The 20173-nt window shown below is 39.6% G+C and overlaps 1 protein-coding gene across 1 annotated transcript in view; it reads right to left on the bottom strand.

Moving 5' to 3' along the window:
• The window catches only part of slc6a3 (solute carrier family 6 member 3), a 41932-nt gene extending 30723 nt beyond the window's left edge, over positions 1-11209 (bottom strand). The window contains exons 1-4 of the mRNA XM_063069604.1: positions 10915-11209; positions 9976-10107; positions 9136-9355; positions 1915-2053 (exon numbers count right to left, since the gene is read on the bottom strand). Of these exons, the coding sequence (XP_062925674.1) occupies positions 1915-2053; positions 9136-9355; positions 9976-10107; positions 10915-11209 (786 nt within the window). The remainder of the gene's footprint in view (positions 1-1914; positions 2054-9135; positions 9356-9975; positions 10108-10914) is intronic.
• Between the last annotated feature and the right edge of the window lie 8964 nt (positions 11210-20173).

The raw sequence follows: 20173 nt of genomic DNA, 5'->3' as shown, positions 1-20173 counted from the left end.
GATTAACAAGACTCCTCACTAATGTCAATTGTGGGACATGATGGCAAGACAGATGTCCCTGCAGGGAAGCCCTGTTTGGTACGTTCATAATGCCTTTTGGGTTTGGATCTCAAAATCGCCAAGTTATTCCCATTTTATGACAATGAAATGTGTGTAACAAGGTCCCATCTCTGTCCAGTTGCATAGCACTTGTAAACTCCAGGAAGATGTTCCCATCAGCCCTTTCCACAAATGATTGCCATTTTAATTGATAGCCCTACTACACAATCCTTGGAAGAGAGTCCGATGTTTGGCTGTGGCTTTCCGCCCAGACGAAAAGATAAGGAAAGTGCTTTACTACATTTAGTCACATTGTAGAAGGCCCACTGAGGCGTTTAGTTGAAGACAGGGTCATCGTAATAATGCTTATAAGAAATTAGATCACAGCAGGAATTGCTTTGAAAATTAATTAAGCTACAGGGTATAATAATTACTTTAAATGTTACATTACTTATTATCTTAAAATTGTAGACTGCTTTTGTGATTTATTTCAGATTCAGGACAGTAATAGACCAAGGACAGACTGGTTGATCAGGCAAATGGGCAATTGATGAAATTTAATACTAAGAAATGGGAACTGTTGCATTTTAATGGGAAGAATAAGACAAAGCAATAAAACTTGGACAACACAATTCTAAACAAGGTACAAGAACAGATATTTGGGGTTTATATAAAAGTTTCATTGAAAATAGCAGGCCAGATTGAGACAACCAATGTTGGTTGTTGGGCATTGGTTGTTAATAAAAAGCGTAAGGTGGTAAAGAGTAAAGAACGAAGAAGTCATGGTGGTCATTCATGAGCACTGGCTGAAGTACAGTTGGAAATTCGTGGAATCACACCTTAGAAAATGATTGTTTGGTGAGAACACAGGAGAAATTTACCAAAATGATTCCAAGAATCATGGCTGCTTTAGTTAAGTCAAAATTGTCTAAGTATGTATTTGTTTCTGTATACTACTTTGAGATACATTTTCTTGTAAGCATTTACAGAAAAATAAAGAAATTCAATGGAACTTATAAAAAACTATACTTAAACAAGACTGATAAACAATCAATGTACAAAAGATGACAAACTTTGAAAATAAAAGATAAGTATTACTGAGAACATGAAATGTAGAGTGTTTGAAAGCGAGTCTGTACATTGTGGGATTAGTTCAGAGCTGAGGAAAGAGAAGTTTTCCACACTGGTTTCAGAGCCTGATGATTTTGGAGTAATAACTGCTAGTGTAGGATCTTAGGCTCCTGTAGTTCCTGCCTGATGGTGGTAGTGAGAATAGAGCAAGACCTGGATGGTGGGGGCCCTTGATGATGGACGTAACTTTCTTATGACAACACTTCATGCAAATATGCTCAAAGGAAAGTTGTGGAGACAGATGAGAAGATATGGCATTGTTCTTCCTGGGAGAGAGGAGGTTAGGAGGAGAATTAATAGAGCTATTCAGAAACAAGCAGAGAATAGAGAGAAGAAAGACTGTTCCCATTGACAAAGAAGATAGGAAAAAGAAGACATTAAAGTAATAAGTAAAAGAACCAAGAGTTAAGTGAGGAAAAATGCAATGACACACTGTCTGGAAACCATCGCTGACTGGATTAGTGGGGACAGATTCAGATATTTTTAAAGGGTAGCTGCAGGGTCACTGGGAGCGGCCAGGAGAGTGGAACTCTCCTTTCCAGTCCTGATGTAGAGTCTTGGACAGAAACATCAACTGCTCATTTTTTCTTCGTAGATGCTGCCTGGCCTGCTGATTTCCTCCAGCATTTTGTGTGTGTTGCTGTGGATTTCCAGCTTCTGCATTAAGTTTAATCTACCTTGTATGTTGCTAGTTGAATCTAGATGTCAGTGCAATGGTAGAATAGAATGGAATAATGAGATCACCTTGCCAGATGTTCGAACGCCCTTCCACAGGCTGAAGTAAAGGATCACAATAACGACAAATAAGCAACAGGTGAGCTGCCACCTGGGTTTGCCGATGTCATGGATCCCCGTACTTTCGTGAAGATGAAGCATTCCACGCCTGTTCAGAAACAACAACAACCATCTTTACACAGACAAGAATAGTTTAAAAATTACTCTGCACTTGAATTTGGTGATCACAAACCTGATCATTAATTTTTGGGTGGCGGGGTGGAGATACATCTCTGCCAAAGGAGGTGTAAGTTGCTGCTTCCCTCAGCTAGCACCCCTGGGCAAGTTGTAGCACTTGCTTAGCCCCATGATCAAGGTCATGTGATACCATGGGAGCAGGTGGTGGATGGCTGTGTGAGCAGCTGGTGCAGATCACAAGTCCTGGTTATGTGACCACTGATGTCAGGCAGACAATCTCTGAAGAGTATTGATAATGGCTGGGGTCACCTGTTTTGTAAAGACACCGCCCAGAAGATGGCAATGGCAAACCATTTCTGTACAAAAATTTGCCAAGAACAATCATGGTCATGGACAGACCATGATCAGCTATGTCAAAATGACATGACATATAACATCAAATGAATGATTGATTTGCATTATAATTTACAATGTTTGATCCTTCACTCTCCAGAGAGAGGGACAAATTACAAAATTTTGAAGCACTATGGAAGTTAGTAGCAGCTTATTTTAAGAAAATGCAGCTCCTTTCATTTCAAATTGTACAAATAACTTCATCAAAACACTTTTTTATTTGAGGCCAATTCTGAAAATCAGCAGACCTGCTGAAAACTCAGCATTCTGAAAAGCAACACACAAAGTGCTGTAGGAACTTAGTGGGTCTGGCAGCATCTGGGAAGAGAAATGGACACTCAGCATTTTTACAGATACTGCGAGGCCTGCTGAGTTCTTCCTGTGTTGTGCATTGCTCTAGATTCCAGCATCTGCAGTCTCTTCAGATTAATTCATGACATGTACCTCGAGACATCTCATCTCCATTCTTCAGGGTAAACACACATGTGATTGGTATAAAGTTATCAGTAAGCATGAATTTCAATTTGCAGCAGACTCTGCACCAGGTAGTCCCGAAGTATTTTGGACAGCAATCAGCACCTTGAATATGAGGACTAAGCAGAAAGCTCCCTTGCAGTAGGGTAGGTGTTGTAGAAGTATGAACCCTTTGAAGGGGGTGATACAATGTACAAGCCTCTTCTGGCCTTCAATTGGCTTAGTATGACAGGTACCACTGCTTTCCACTCAGGCATTGCAGTCAAAAGCCCAGGAGACCCTCTCAGAAAAATACCTCAATAGCTTTAGGTGACTGTTCCTCAACCTGCAGTCTAAAATTCTACTCAGCCAAATTAGTGGGAAAAAATTTCTTTTTCTTTACAGATTACACAGGACCGTAAAACACATGAGCAGAATAGGGCTATTTAGCCCATGGCGTCTGCTCCTCCATTCCATCATGGCTGATTTACTATCCCTCTCAATCCCACTCTACTGCCATCTTCCTGTAACAATTGATGCCCTTAGTAATCAACAGCCTATCAATCTCTGCTTTTAATATACCCAATGACTCCCTACCTCACTTTTTTTTTGTGGGAACAGAATGAGTTAACTTCACCATTCACTTTGTGTACAATTTGCTGAACACTGAAATAGTCAAACCATCTGCCTCTCTGCCTCTGGATGGTGACTCAAAGAATCAGAAAATCTGAGCATTTTCTCCTTGTGAGATTTCACTGGAAATCCTTGAATTTTGTCTAATATCTTTCAGCTTATTTATGTTTTATAAATGTGTCTGGTAACTGTTCTTTTGTAAAAATCATTGCATCTCTTCAATCTGCTATTACCTTTCTCCAGTTTGATTCAAACTTACAAATTACCAATTTATAAAACTTCAGGATTTTCATAAAATCACACAATTTTGTTTTTGAAACTAGTAGACACAGAATTCCATCTCTTTTGTATATGTACTTCAGTCTATAAGCACATTACCTGTTGAAGCACTTATGAGAATTGTAAGCAACAACTTGTCCATTTACCCTATAGCAAACAGATCAACTTCTGTTTATGTAACACCTTCAGTTGATAAAATGTAGAAAATAAATTCATGCTTATGATAGTAAACGTATTGAGCCAGTCCTGATGAAGAGTCTTGACCCAAAACATTGACTGCTTATTCCCCTCCACAGATACTGTCTGACCTGTTGAGTTCCTCCAAAAGTTTGGGTGAGAAGTGAATGACTGTTCTTGTCATCAAGGCCGCATTGGATCGAAATGGCATCAAAGAGCATTGTAAAAATGAACTCAATGGGCATTCGAGTGCAAACACCCCAAGGGAAGTTGGTTACAGTTATTTGATTCAATGTTCCCAGTTCCAGGGCACCAAAGCAGGAGTTCCTCCCGCCACTCTTACTCAACAAGAATCTTTCAGGCTCCACTTTCAATATACCCAATAACTTGACCAAAGTGGGGATGCTCACTAACTACTGCACAGTACTTAATTCCATTCACATCTCCTCTGTAAGTACAGCCGTAAGTACCTGCATGCAGCAAGACCTAGACAACATCCAGGCCATGGCTGGAGTAGCATTGTAACATTCATGTCACTAAAATGCCAGAAAATTACCATTTCAAACAAGACCGAGCCTTGTTTGATTTTCAAATAAATTACCATCACCAGGTCTTCCACTTTCAACATCCAGGTGATCAGCATCTACTGAAAGCTCAGCCTGGTGTACCAGAGAAGACCGGATGCGGGGAATCCCATGGTGAGTGACTCACTTCCTACAAGGCGCAAGTTCAGATCCAACAGCTCCCAGGAAGCTCACCTCCATTCAGGACAAAGCAGCCTGTTTGATTACACCCTATCAATCATTCCAAGTCCTCATACATTGACTGCTATTTGAACAATATACAAAACGCGTTGCAAATATTTGTCTATGCTACTCTGAAAGTACCTCGCAGACCAACCACTTCTACTACCGAGGATGAGCAATCCCAGCATTCCTTCTCCCCCACCACCCCACCCCCACCCCCAAACCCCAATGACAGGTATGCGGAGTGTCTGGCTTTCTGACTTACTCCTTTGCCAAATAATGGCATTACATTAATGACTTTCCAATCCTCCAGCTCTTCCCCCAGAATCCAAGGATTTCTACACACATCCACCATCTCTGCTGACCCGAGGTTGCAGATTATTAGATCCATGGGGACCTATTAAACCCTATTACTTCAGCTTGCACTTTTTCTTTAGTGATAGCAATAATTTGGAGGGAAGGAGGGAGGAGAAGATGGCGGCGCAATGCAGCGCTCGTGGCCGTTCCGAATGAATATCGTATGTGTTAACTAGGGGGGCCGTGCACAATCTGGATTTGATGGAGACAGCCGTGAGAAGCACAGAGGAACACCTGGAGTAACTTCTGAAAATGCCTGCTTCACTGCCGCTGCTACTGTGCGATCAAGAATCTCCGGAGGGGAAGGCCCCGAATCCTCGGCTTTGCTTGTTGCTCAGCGGCCGGGCCGGGGTCGAAGCGCTCGGCAGAGATGGTGCTCGGTGCTCGGTGTCGGAGAGCTGGTCGGAGGCTCGGAGTTTTCGGATGGACTCAGAGTCGGACCGTGGTTGGATGCTTCCAGGATGCTGTATCGGCAAGTTTGCGGCACTGGAGGTTCACCGTCTGCGTGAGATGATGGGACTTTCGAGAGACTTTGTATGACCAGTAATCAAAGTAAATTTACTGTCAAAGTATATATACATGCCACCATATACCATCTTGAGATTCATTTTCTTGTGGGCATTCATGGTAGAACAAAGAAATACAATATAATCAATGAAAAATTACACACATAGATTGTGCAAGAGACAAACTGTACAAATACAAAAAAAAAGTAAACAGGTAATACTGAGATCATGAATTGTAAAGTCCTTGAAAAGCCAACAGGTTGGGGCATTAGTTCAGTTGATGTTATTCATACTGATTCAGCTTCCCTCTTGTAAAACCACTTACAGACTGGTTTTATATTATTTGCTAGGTTACTCTCATTACTTTTTTCCTCTTTACATTTTTGTATTAACCTTTGCTAGTTTATAAAATATATTCATAATTATTTAATTTGCTACTGATCATATTGTGTGCATTTTGAAAGGAGAACACATGTTGTGATGCCAAGAGATAGAGAGAGGGAATCGCCTTATCATACGCACACCATTATTCTCTTAATACACATTACCAACCTTCATTTACTGCCTCAGAATTACAGGTGGATCCATCTTATAGAACCTTTTATTCTCAAATGCCAAAGATTGTGAAATAAATATCTTCCATCTACTCATCTATCATTTTAATCTATGATTTATAATCTATTTTCCCAGTCCACTTCAGCCAGCTTTCTCCTCATACCATTTTAATTACCTTCATTTAGTTTTAGGACACTACCTTCATTGCTGAACTGCTGAATTTATAATTCTACCATGCTATGATCATTCCTTCCTCAAGGATCCTTCAGTGTGAAAACATTAATTTATCCAATCCTGTTACACAACACCAGATCCAGAATAGCCTTTCTCTAGTTGGTTCCTCAACATATTGCTCTGAGAAACTATACCAGATACATTCCTCAAAACACCTTCATTACCTACCTTTGTTAATATGATTTGTCCAATCTATATAATTAAAATGAACCATGATTATTATTATTATTTTGGGCCCCTTATCTAAGAAAGGAGGAGCTGGCATTGGAGAGGTTCATGGGAATTATTCTGGAAATGAAAAAGTTAACACACGAGGAGAGTATGTTGACTCTGGCCCTGTACTGACTGGAGTTTAGAAGAATGAGGGGGGAGTCTCATTGAAATCTATCAAATAGTGAAAGGCCTAGGTAAAGTGGATGTGGAGGAGATATTTCCTATAGTGGGGGTATCTAGGATCAGAGGGCACAAACTCAGAATACAAGGATGTCCCATAGGACAGAGATGAGGAGGAATTCCTTTAGCGAGAGAGTGGCAAATCTGTGGAACTCATTGCCACAGATGGCTGTGGAAGACAAGTCATTGGATATATTTAAAGCAGAGGTTGATAGGTTCTTGATTAGTGAGGGTATCAAAGTTTACAGGAGAAGGCAGAGAATGGGGTTGAGAGGGATGATAAATCATTCATGACTGAATGGCTGAACAGACTCGATGGGCCAAATGGTCTAATTGTGCTCCTATGCTTTATGGACTTATTGCAGTCCATTTCTTCCAGCCCCTTCCTCTTTCTCAATTGATATTCTATCACACAGTATAACTATTGTAAGGTTTCCATATACTACAGCAACCAGTGAATTCTTTTCCTTACTATTTCAGAACTCCACCCAAATTGATTCTGCATCTGTAGCTTCTGAGCCAATTTCCCATCTCTTCCTTTGCTAGTAGAACTATTCCATCTCCTTTCTCATCCTGTCTATCCTACAGATATGCCATGTATCCTTATTCAGGTCCCAACAAACCTAACTCTGAAATGGCTGTTGATCAGAACCATTTACTTCCATTTCTGCTGCTACCTCTTCCATTTCATTATACATTGGTATTATGAATGTGTGGGCACGTGGCCAAGTGGTTAAGGCATTCGACTAGCGATCTGAAGGTCGTGAGTTTGAGCCCCAGCCGAGGCAACGTGTTGTGTCTTTGAGCAAGGCACTTGATCACACATTGCTCTGCGACGACACTGGTGCCAAGCTGTATGGGTCCTAATGCCCTTCCCTTGGACAACATCGATGTTGTGGAGAGGGGAGACTTGCAGCATGGGCAACTGCCGGTCTTCCATACAACCTTGCCCAGGCCTGCGCCCTGGAGAGTGAAGACTTTCCAGGCACAGATCCATGGTCTTGCAAGACTAACGGATGCCTTAATATAAATGAATGTACACATTCAGATAAAGAGCCCTGAATAATATAGATAAAGAGAAAGAACTTCTTTCTGTTTACTTCTTTGCAAGTGGTCCCTTACTCTTGCATGCTCTGTTCTTTTCAGATTCATGCAGGTTATTGTTACACCTCTCAATAGCTACCTTCCCAAATGCTCTTTCACCTAAACAATGCCTTCTATTTCCACTTTGCATTTTTTTCCCTCTGATTTTGGAATGGGTTCTTAATACCTTAACGACATAAGCAACCTTCTCATCCAGCTCGGATGCTGGTTCCATACCTGCTAGAGTGCAAACTGATGGTACTTATACAAATCAGGTTGCCCTTGAAAAAGACCTGATCGCTCAGGGAATTTAAAACTTTCTTTAAATGTAGCGGCTCCTTAGAGGCTTTCTAAGCATTATGTCACTACACTGTCATTCTGGACGTAGCCAATATTAGAATTAAAAAGAAAACAAAATACATTGGAGTAATGATCAATATTCATGAGCTATGAACAGGGGGAAGAAAGCTCATAGAATGATTGAAGTACAAAGCAAATTTATTATCAAATATACAGTTTTCTTCCAAGTTTCATGTTCTTGCAGCCATTCACAGCAGGACAAAGAAATACAATAGAATCAATGAAAAACTGCCCACGAACCAAAACTGACGCACAGATGATATATATTAGTAATATATATATACAGTAGAATGCTATATGAAAAGTAGTCAGAACAAGGAGGATTGTGAAGCAATGGTCATGAAAGTTGAAAATAGACAGAGAAAGAAGGAACAAAGTAAACGAAAATGAAAAAAAAAAGAACATAGAATAGTACAGCACAGTACAGGCCCTTCGGCCCACATTGTTGTGCTGACCCTTAAACCCTGCCTCCCATATAACCCCCCACCTTAAATTCCTCCATATACCTGTATAGTAGTCTCTTAAATTTCACTAGTGTATCTACCTCCACCACTGACTCAGGCAGTGCATTCCACGCACCAACCACTCTCTGAGTAAAAATACAAGTTGTGAGCCAAGAGACAGAAAGAGGGGATAACCCTATCGTTGTTCTTTTAATATGCACGCCAGAAAAGCCAGTGCCTCTTACCAGCCGTCATTCACTGGCTCGGAATTACAACCCCTATTAAACTACCCCTGAGCTCATTCCTAAGTTGTGACATTTTTTTTATCGCCACCAATATCAGAACTAGTATCCCAGCACAGTAAGAACAGTAGCCCCATGCCATGACAGGCAATTGGTACTCCATTACCAAGAGTAATCACCACCAAGCGTTTCTACTTACTCGTAATATTCAGCGGCGGGGTTGGTTTTATACTCGTAGTATTTCTGCCGAGTAAAGTTGGTGACCTCGGAACAATTGGGACTGTTCCAGCTGTTGTTGCAGTGTGTCCATGGCAGTTCCATTGTAAAGGATGAGAAGAGGTAATAGAGAGCCCAGGCGATGATGACATTGTAATAGAAGCCGACATACAGTGCGATCAAGATAACAGTGAAGCCAACACCTAAAACAGCGGAGCAGATCACGGAGAATCAGGGTCTGGTGCAGGTTCCCGCACCTGCCATTTCACAACTAAAACCAAATGTTGTTCTTAAAACTTCAAACATCATCATTTCTTTATATATTACAACGAATAGCAAATTGGATACCAGGGAGAAAAAACACGCGTGACGTTTACAAGGGTGTAATAAGATGGAAGACTTTTACAGTGTCACTATCACCAATAGCATCATTCAGGTATTTCACAGCAGCATTTGCTACTCAGGTGAGGTTGTTGCCTTAAAATCTCCGTTAGCTAGCAAGAGCACGTGTCTATATAGCACCAATTTTGAAGTGATTTTCTTCCATTTGGGCTCTATCACTGCTCAAAGCGACCTCTTAGTGCAAATAGTGTTTGTTAGTCATTCAACATAAAAGGCAGTTGGCAAACAACAGTGATAACTGCACTCACCAGCTGCCGGCGTTTAGCAGAATGGGAATAAACACTCTGCTTTAACACGACACACCGGGTTGTCTCATGAAGCGACATTCGATATTCCCCCGAAACTTTTACTCACGCAGGCCGATAGGAAATGACTGGGAGTTGAAACCAGAGTTTGCTGCAAATGTAGAAGAGTTGCTCACCTTTAAATATGGGACAGATCTTCCAGACCCCCGCGGCGCCTTCCCGATTGAACTGCCCCAGAGCCAGTTCCATGTAAAACAGCGGCATGCCGGCGATGAACATAAAGAACAGGTACGGGACGAGGAAAGCTCCTGGGACGAAAAGCATCTCTTTAGCACACTCACGGCGGATCAGTGGGAAATGAATCTCAGAGTAGCAGTGTATGCTGACATAGACGCACATTGATAATAAATTTACTTTGAACTTCCTGAGAGGCGATATTTTCGAGCCGTGCTCCCATGCGGTCCGAGTGCGATATCGAGGACAACAGGTACGGGGGATTTCAAATACTTCCACGTTGCTATTATTTATTTTAAGTTATATATACATCGCGACTAATATAAATATAACATTCGTTTCTAAACCTAGATTCACTTAAATAACTTCATACAAAGTAGGATGTGATCGAAAACTGGAGTATGCCGGTGTGGAGAATGGTCTCACACATCTCTCTCTCCCTCTCTCTCTCTCCCTCTCTCTCTCCCTCTCCCTCCCCCTGACCAGCCTCTCGGAAAACCGGTCAAGCTATTAAACAGTCATCATTCTATTTAATGTCCTATTCCTGGACATTCCTATCCGAGATGTTCTTAGCACTGATTTAAAGACGTTGCATATTTTCTTGGCTGATTAGGAAAGAGGCTAAGTATCAGTAGCAATGGACCGCTACTGACCACCGCTTCGTACTTTCATGTGCTCGTCTCAATGCGTGTTAGTTTGGGCACTGATGTCCTGCGTTTGTACGGTCTTTTTGCAACATATGATATAATTTTATGTACAATTCATAATCTGTTCGTTCCTGTGATGCTGCTGTATTTATTTAGACCTCTACCTCACCGTAGTTGTGCACAAGACAATAAATTTGGGTTAGTACTAGGGCAAGCGTTGTCCACGTTTCCTACCTCCGCCGTTGCGATAACAGAGATAAGGGAATCTCCAGACATTGGCCAAGTCCACTGCAAAGCCGACAACCGAGAGGAGGAAATCGATCTTCTTGGCCCAGGTCTGCCTAACCTGGGTCTCACCGACTCCCTCCCCAGTGGGCTGGGGAGAGCTGGCCAGCGTCGAATTGGTAAACTGCACGCCATTCTGCTCCTTTACCAGAATCAGTTCCACCTTCTTGGTCTCCATCCTGTTGAACTCTTGAACTGGGGCCACAACGGAAGACATCAGGCCAAGGAGTCTCCCTTTGATCATGGGAGTTCTAGCTCTTCAGATGCTCCAACTCCTTACAACTCCTCAAATGGTCCTCAATGGCAAGAATAACAGAGCACATCAGCGACGGACACCATTCCAATGGAGGAAACAGTTGTCACCAAAAGCACCTACATATCAAGAAGCAAAGGCAGAGATCTACATTGTTTGTACTTCAATCGACTGTGTTCTCGCGTAATTCGATAATATGCAAGGGTGAGATTAATTTCTAAGGATTTACATATCGGTTGTAGAGTGAATACAGTATTAATCTCCACATATTTCTGCGATACTGCCTGTGTTTATATCGTGGACAGTATAGTGTAAGTATTGTTTACATTTTGATTCATTTGATAATACAAAATACAGTGATTTTTTTTGATTTTCCCGGTTAATCATTATTCACTTAACACCATCATTACTGGATACTGTCTCTAAATGTTCGCATTATTTTAAATAACCCAATGCTAAATTTACACAAAGTAACTCAAATATATTGCGGGCGTGGTTGTAAACTTATAACAATGACAGGTTTAAGAATCTATTTCCAGGAAGCGCGACCTTCGACTAGAAAACTAATCTACAGCTTTTTTCCATAAATAAACAAAGCAATATCTAGAAATTTGTTTGCAATCTAGAACACAAAGTGAGCAGTTCACCATTCTAGATATGCATCTGTTGGCGATGTGAAAGTAAACGGTTTCATGAACAAAGCCGCCTTTAACGTATAGTTGCCACCTTCAGAATATTTTGTTCATCCATTTCGGCTATTTGGAAAGCAAAATAATCAAATTAGTTTTCTTCCCGACTCCAGTACACCGGTGTAATCGTTCCTCTATAATTGACAGTTTGCGGGATACAACAAAGCTCGAATTGAAAAAGGACAAGAGATATTATCAACTTCACCTGTACAATAACAAAGAACAGACTGTAGTTACTGCAATTTCAGCCTTGGATGTACACAGCGAACCAAAGGTGGAAAACGAAACGTCGGGAATTCTTGCCAGTCAGATGGAGCCACTTAGATGCTGGCAGGAGCTGTCATAAGCTCGCCGGCTAAATGACTGACTGAAAGCAACAATAGAAAGGGGTCGCTTTCAAACCCTTTCGGTTTTGGTATCAGAGGCACGAGGTTGCATTAATGAGACGCAGGTTACGCCGCCGCGGAGTGACAGCTACATCGCTGAACGCACCGGGAAGGTGTGGACTTACAATTAAAAAAAACACAGCAATTGTAAGGCAATTTTAATTGAAAGCAATGTAGTTCTCTGGAATCATAAAATTCAGCAATGTTCAGTCTCCCGACGATGATTGGCGTTTAATACGGATTATCCCTCTCTTTTAATGGAAACAATTCACCTTATCATGTCTTGATGATCTGAGATTGTGTGCATAGAAATCTTCAAGTCATCTTGTTGGCTGAGGGGCATGGTACGTCCACTATAGTACAATGTATCTACTGTTTAGAGTATTGAGTAGAAATTAAAATTTTATTAAAAAAGAAACAATGTCTTAGGCAGTGGAAATTACGAAAATAAGACAGAATTTTGGAGACATGCAAGCAGCATCCTCAAAGACAAACGATGATAATTTCATTGTAGCCTTTTAAAATTAGGACAGCTCATCCTGTATTAAAAATAACCCACATTTACACAGATGACAAAACGGCACGTTTTATGTGTATCAGTGTGTAATCTATTTAACGAAATCCTTAATATAATGCAAATCCAATTTGAAGTGAACTTGGGATTCGGAGGAAGTTAAGTTATTGATTAACCTAAATCGAATAGTGGATTCAAAACGGGAATAGCACCAATGAATCAATCAATTACGTATTCGTAACATTTCGAACTTTGCAGTTTTTAAAGAAAGGTTTTTATTCTTTTTAAGTTTTCTTCTGGTTAACATTTGGTTGTCTGGCAAACATGAAACCAATGACTTTAAAATACGGATCGAACGAGAATTCTTGTTCCTTTCGTGCAATTTACAGCTAATTTTCGTTCACACTTAATATCAGCTAAATAATGCATATATTTTTTAATGTGGCACCGAACTGCATTACCCACAATTTTTAATACGCTATAACATTGCCGGGCGGGAAAACAGTCTGTACGATTTGGATGGTACACAATAAATTTTCCTTTAATAACACTCATTATTTTAAACTTTAAATTCAAACAGTATTATCAAGTATATTTGAATATTGTATTTTATTGTATATTTGAATAGTGATTTCTTCTTGAATTTCATATTAACACACGAGCATCCGATCTGTTTCGACCTTTGTCCGACCCCTTTAAGTCCTGAGTACTTACCTGTATAAAATATTGGCACGAATCCACACATGATAACCCATATTCTGTTTGTCACTTTCTTCCAAGCTTCCACCAAACAAGGCAGCCATTATACAACGAATATACTGTGGATTATTTAGTGGCCACGGCTTAATTCTTACAACGTTACGTATTGCAAGAATTACAATTCAGAATGATGAATCGATAGCATCAGCTGTTGCTGTGGTAAATAATTAGCAAAGGCGGGACTCATGATAATATATGAACAAAGCAGTGTCAGGGAGAGGGCTCGCTCTGCACAGAACCAATAGACACGAGTTCAAGAAAAAAGGCATCCAATATTAGATCAAACACGATTAGCATTCTGGCTTATTTGTACATACAAGATGACGGAATCTTTAATTATGTAACTACAATGGCCCATATTGTACTGTTATAATTCACAAGGAATACGACTTCGAAATGGAGGAAATAATCATTCATTGTTGTCTTACATATAAATAATGTAATTGCTGCAGTGAACTTCAATCTGTTATTCTTGGGTGGCATCAGACTCTGGCTGGTTCATGCAGGAATTCTAACTGGGCTTTTCTGGGTTAAACATTCTGTCCAACGTCACAATATATGAGGGAGGAAAAAAAGGATGTTTAGTGAAGAGTTAGCTTCTGATTTACCTACTGATTTTCAGTAGAGATGGAGCTTCCCAGAGTACAAAAACTGGTAAAATGGAGAAAGTGGGAAATTGAAAGATTTATTCCTGTGGAAGGCAAGATGGAGTTTATATATTGCTAATCATAACTGATATTTCCAAATATGTTAATAGTGGAAAGGGGCGATGGAGAAAGGGGAGATTGTGACTCTGTCGTGTTCATTACTAGCGAATTCAAAGTTTAAAGAAAATTTATTATCTAAGTACTTCCAGGTCACAGTATACTACCATGAGATTCACAGTAAAACAAATAAATGCAGTTAAGAGTTTAAAAAAAAATACACGTGGACCAAGAGGTTAACTGTCCTGTGCTATCACCAGTGGGATCATCAGTTGATCTACCATCTGTCTTCAGGAGTTTCGCCCGCTTATGACCAAGACTCCCTCGAGGTGGTGGGCCAGCAGTGCTAAAGCACCACCTCCCAATGGTGAGCTTAAAAACTTGACTTTTGGTAGGTCACCGTTTTCTACCATGAGATTCATTTTCTCGCAGGGATTCACAGTAAGACAAGTAAATGCAATAAAAATCAGTAAAAAACTACATAAAGACATAATGTGCAAAATACAAACTGTGCAAATACAATAAAAAAACAAAATAATAAATAAATATGTAAAAAGGTAATATTAAAAGCATGAGTTGTAGTCCTTGAAAGTGAGTCTATAGGTTGTGGAATTAGTTCACTGAATTTATCTACGTTGGTTCAGGAGCCTGATGATTTGAATTGTAATAACTGTTCCTAACCTGGTGGTGTAGAACATAAGTCTCCTGTACCTCCCGCTTGATGGCAGCAGAAAGAAGAGAGCGTGGGATGGATGGTAGGGGGTCCTTGATGATAGATGCTGCTTTCTTTTGGCAGTACTACTTGTAGATGTGCTCAATGGTGGAAAGGGTTTTTTTTTTCCTGGACTGTATAGCATTCAGCACTTTCTGTAGGCTTTTCCATTCTTGGACATTGGGACTTTGTGTTTCACTGTGCCGAAATTTGGTTGAGAGTGCCTGAGTTCGCAGTGAATGTGGTCCCAAATGAAAGGCATCTCTGTAGTCTCCTGCTATAGAAATAAGATTACCTGCACAAATGACATCTGATTTTCCACTTTTAAAAATTACATAATTAGTTGAGGCAATCTGTTCAATGCAAGAGAGGAAACTGTACAATTATTATTCCTGAATTCCATATTCCAAGGCAACTTAAATTTAATAGCACATTTTTATTACAAAATCAAGACACTTCTTTGGTATGCAGAAATGTTAGAATAGATGATATTTGGGCAGCATGGCAATAGAATTGTTCTTATGTTCATGCTTGTACTGGAGCTCACTGGAGATCTGCTTTTGGACAGTGCTAAATATTGATCAGTATTCTTTCTCGAGAACAGGCAGGAATAGTCAAATGTTGGCCAGGCCAGTGAGATCAATATACCAATTTGCCACTGTTATAAGACATTAATAACATAAAAGTGAAAATGTTTTGAGAAGTTCAAAAGATACAAGAGATCATATGTGTCACAAATAGCCTTAAAACAGTGAAATTTGTCAATTGTATGTTTACCGGTTCTCTATCAGTCAGATAGATGTTCAAGAGCTGGGTGTTTTACCTTGGTTTACACTCTGCTGGAGCATGACCTTAACCTGTTGCACAAAGTCAGTGAAAAAGCCAAACATGGTTTGGTCATCATTAAGTGATCACAAATCACAATTACTCTTGAACAATCTCTGCGGCATTAGTCACATTTAGAAAGAGAAACTATACCAGTTTTAATGACAAAATTTCCAATGGAAAAGATCTTTTGTTACTATTACAATAAAGTGTATGATAGCTCATCTAGATCACCCTGGCTAATATTTATCCCTCTATTGATACAATACTAAAATCATGGTCATTGATGCATTGTGCTAGCTTGCTGTTCATAAATTGTCTGCCATATTTTATCAGCATTTATTAAAAGAAATTACTTGATATTAAATGTTTTTGTTTCTCCACAGATGCTGACCTACTTTCTGTGTACATCTGGCAATTTTGTCTTTTACTTGATCATTCACAACATGAGTGGTGTCCTTTTAGGTCAGACTGAAAAGGAGAATGAAAGGAAAACAATGAGCTAGTCATTTAGAACTGACACAAGGAGAAAACAATGCATTTTGATTCCTTGGGATCTCCTTCTCGAGAGGACTTGGATATATGTTGACCATACAGTAGAATCATAGAAAACAACTCAGAAGGAGCTTATTTTACATTTTGAGTCATTGCTCATTGCAAACAAGCTATTCAGCCAAATCACACTTGCCAGCATTGAGTCATAGCCCCGAAGTTTGTACTTTTTCAAGTACATATCCAAGTTCTTTTTAAGTGTGATAATGATGACTACCTTTTGAACAGTGAGTTTTAGACCTCAACACCCCTTGGGGTGAAAATATATTTCCTCAACTCCTCTCTATTGTAATCTATCCATACAGTAAATCTGTGTTCTGTTTTATTTTCTCAAGCATAGCAAAGTATTTAACTGATGTGGACAGGGAACAAGTATTTAGTATTCTTTGGCAGCAGAATAGGCTAAGAGTTAAAAGAAGAATGTGATGTCCCAAAACTGGAAAAAATAGGAAGGATCCATTATCTTAGCAGATGAAAAAACCCAGAGAACTATGATCAATTCATCTGTGTTTTGAGAAAATAATCAGAATGCTGAACAGTGTAGAAGGTAATGAAAAATTACAGGGGCATCTTGGTCAACTAGGTATGTGGGATGAGGATGATCAAATGGATTTCATATCAGCTGCTCTCCATTCCATGTTCACAAATACAATTCTGTGCAAAGGTCATAGGCATCCAAGCTATCCAAGAGTTTTGCACCATACTTTATATAAAACTGACACTATCAATTTACAATACAAGAGATTCTTCAGATGCTGCAAATTCAGAGCAACATGATAGTTCAATAGTTCCATTTAATATCAGAGTATATAATCTACAATCTGAAATTCTCTCTCTCCTCAGACATCCTCGAGTCAGAAGAAAAACCCCAAAGAATGAATGACAGGAAAAAGGGAAGAACCCCAAATCTCCCTGCCCCCCTCCCAGACATAAGCAGAAGTAGGCAGTATCAAGCACTCCCCCTCCCCCACTTATTCTAGCATAAAACATCTGCATTCCACCACCTGCCATGTGACAGCAAAGAGAGACCATGGTCACTAGTACCTCAAAAAGCACTGTTCACTCCAACATTTTTGATGTCCCTACAGGCCCTCTCTCATTAACAAGGGAGTGACAGAATTCATTCCTTCCACTGTGACAGACACAAAAATCTGGAGGAATTCAGTAGGTTAAGCAGCATGTATGGACATGAATAAACAGTCAACGTTTCAGGCTGAGACCTTTCATCAGGATTTCATCAGAAAGGAAGGGGGAAGATGCCAGAATAAAAAGGTGGGGAGGGAGGTAGAAAAGGAGGACAAGCTGGAAGATGATAGGTGAAGCCAGGTGGGTGGGATGAGCTAAGAAGCTGGGAAGTGATACATGGGAAAGGCAAAGGATTGGAGAAGGAATCTGATAGGAGAGTGGACCATAGAAGAAAGGAAAAGAGGCAGGGCACTGGGGAGAAGTGATAGGTAGGTGATGAGAAGAGGAAAGAGGCCAGAGTAGGGTATAGAAGAGGGAAGCAGGAGGGAGAAAAAAAATTACCAAAAGGAGATATCAATGTTCATGCCATCAAGTTGGAGGCTACCTGGATGGAATATGAGGTGTTGCTCCTCCCCCTAAGTGTGGCCTCATCATGGCAAATAGCATCAAGTGATTGAATGCGAAAATGACCTAGAAGTCAAATATAACCATAATCTTATTGAATAAATATACAAAATTGTGGAATGTAGAGACAGTTAATGGAAACAGGCTTTTTCAACCAAGGATGGGCGAGACTAAAACTAGAGGTCACAGATTAAAGGTGAAAGATGAAATATTTAAGGGGAACCAGAAGGGTAGGCTGGTGTGAATGTGGAATCAATTGCCAGTGAAAGTGGTGAATGCAGGTTCCATCTCAACATTTAAGAGAAGTTTGGATAAGTACATGGATGGGAAGGTTATGGAGGGCTATGATCCAGTTGAAGATCAAATGGGCCTAGTTTCTACACCATAGTGTCTATAACTATGAATAGCATGGTAGGCTCAAGCAGTAGGATGATTCATAGTGGGTCTAATGTTTAATGTCTTTAGGGCCCACCTAGGTTAAATTTGAAAAACTTAAGGAAATATAATTACTAAAATTTTACCCCAGTATACAAGAAAATTTATCAGGTCCAATTGCAACAAGTACTTTTCTTTCAAAAAAGAAAACTCAATTTAGAACGAATTGTGTATTATCCTTATGTTTATTGGTAATTGTTTCAGAAAAATTGATTAACATAACATCACTTTTCTATATTAATTTTATTTAACAGTAATTTAAATGATTGTTCTAAAGTATTTACTACATACAAATATGTAGATACATTACAGTATAAAGTTATTTCAAAACAGAATGGGTATAGCCCATTCACCTTCAGGTGTTTTATTTCCATATTTGGTGAGATCATAGCTGATCCAAATGCAAATCTCCTTGTTTCCTCTCAAGCTCTATATGTAATGAGCCTCAATGCATCAGCCAAACATAAGACAACAGGTCTACACTAATTGGCCTGCATCAAACACCTATAGTTATGCAATTTTGCACTCTTCATCCAGAGATCAAGGAGGACTACCAGATCAAACTAAATTTTATCACTGACCATATCAAGCACAATCATAGGCGTATTTGTTTTATCAATAATTGGGATATATGTGTACCCAGAGAGTAAGCGCGCACATTAATCTTGGTTGTCTGGTTCTTCTTAAATTTGTAAAGTTTGATGTTGCTTCCTTTTTAGTCTCAGGTGTCTTATGTAGTTTCCAATTGTTCTGGCAATTGTCTGTAGTTTGTGGCACTGTATGTTTAGACAATACAATGATATCTTTCCATTTAAAAGAGGTATGTAATTTAGAGCACATTGTAAAAAAAATTCCAAATCACCTCTTAAGGCAAGTACAAATTGGGGTCCTTCCTCATTCAGTGAAAGACGCCCATAGCTACTGTTGTCACCTTATACAAGGTAACTTATAAATAAGTGACATTTTTATTTTTACAATAGTAACTGATTAGTCTGTGGAATGCATTGCAGAGTGAGTAGTGAAGGCAGATTCAATTGCAATGTTTACGGAGGATAACATCTGATTTACAAGGCAGTGGCGAGAGAACAAGCAGTTGAATTTTTCTTACGTTGTACTCAGACCAGACTTCTGTCAGTGCTATAAATATTTATGGTGCAGGTAGATCAAAAGGATATTGTGGTCAATGGGAATAATGTCTGCTTAAATATTCAAACTGTAAATATGGCATCTAGGATAGATGTTTTTTTCCATTTTTGATAAATATAGAATTTATCTTAAAACCACAATGACTTTGTTTTCCAACATCTATGCTTCAAAGAAAAATCATTTTAAAATCAAAAGGATTCTTTGGGCAGCTTTACAAAAATAACGAATTCCAAATCTGAAAACGATTTACAGTTGTTACTTTATTCTGTTTTACACATTTCCTTCACATCTGATGAGCTGGGAGACACCCACCATCTGTGGATTTGAATAGCAGAACATACAGATCATGCATGTTCCTCTACTATCACAAGGGAAACTTGAACAGCTTCAGTCTTGCTTCTAAATAGTGATGCCAAAAATATTAATTGCTTCATCTTAGACAAGAATAAAATAAATATGTCTGGTGAATGTTTGCACTCCTCCGGACAAACTTCATAGGACTAGTTCATTTGCTTTACACACTTTCAGAGTGAAGAGTGTACTGGCATTAGATGGGAGCACACATATGTCAACATTTTAAAAACAATCCTTTGATTATTTCATTCTGTACTCTTTAACTCAAAAGCAGAAACAACAACCAGGA

This window comes from Mobula hypostoma, chromosome 17 (assembly GCF_963921235.1).
Source record: "Mobula hypostoma chromosome 17, sMobHyp1.1, whole genome shotgun sequence".
NCBI classification, from domain to species: domain Eukaryota; kingdom Metazoa; phylum Chordata; class Chondrichthyes; order Myliobatiformes; family Myliobatidae; genus Mobula; species Mobula hypostoma.
This window is presented reverse-complemented; position numbering and strand designations above follow the sequence as displayed.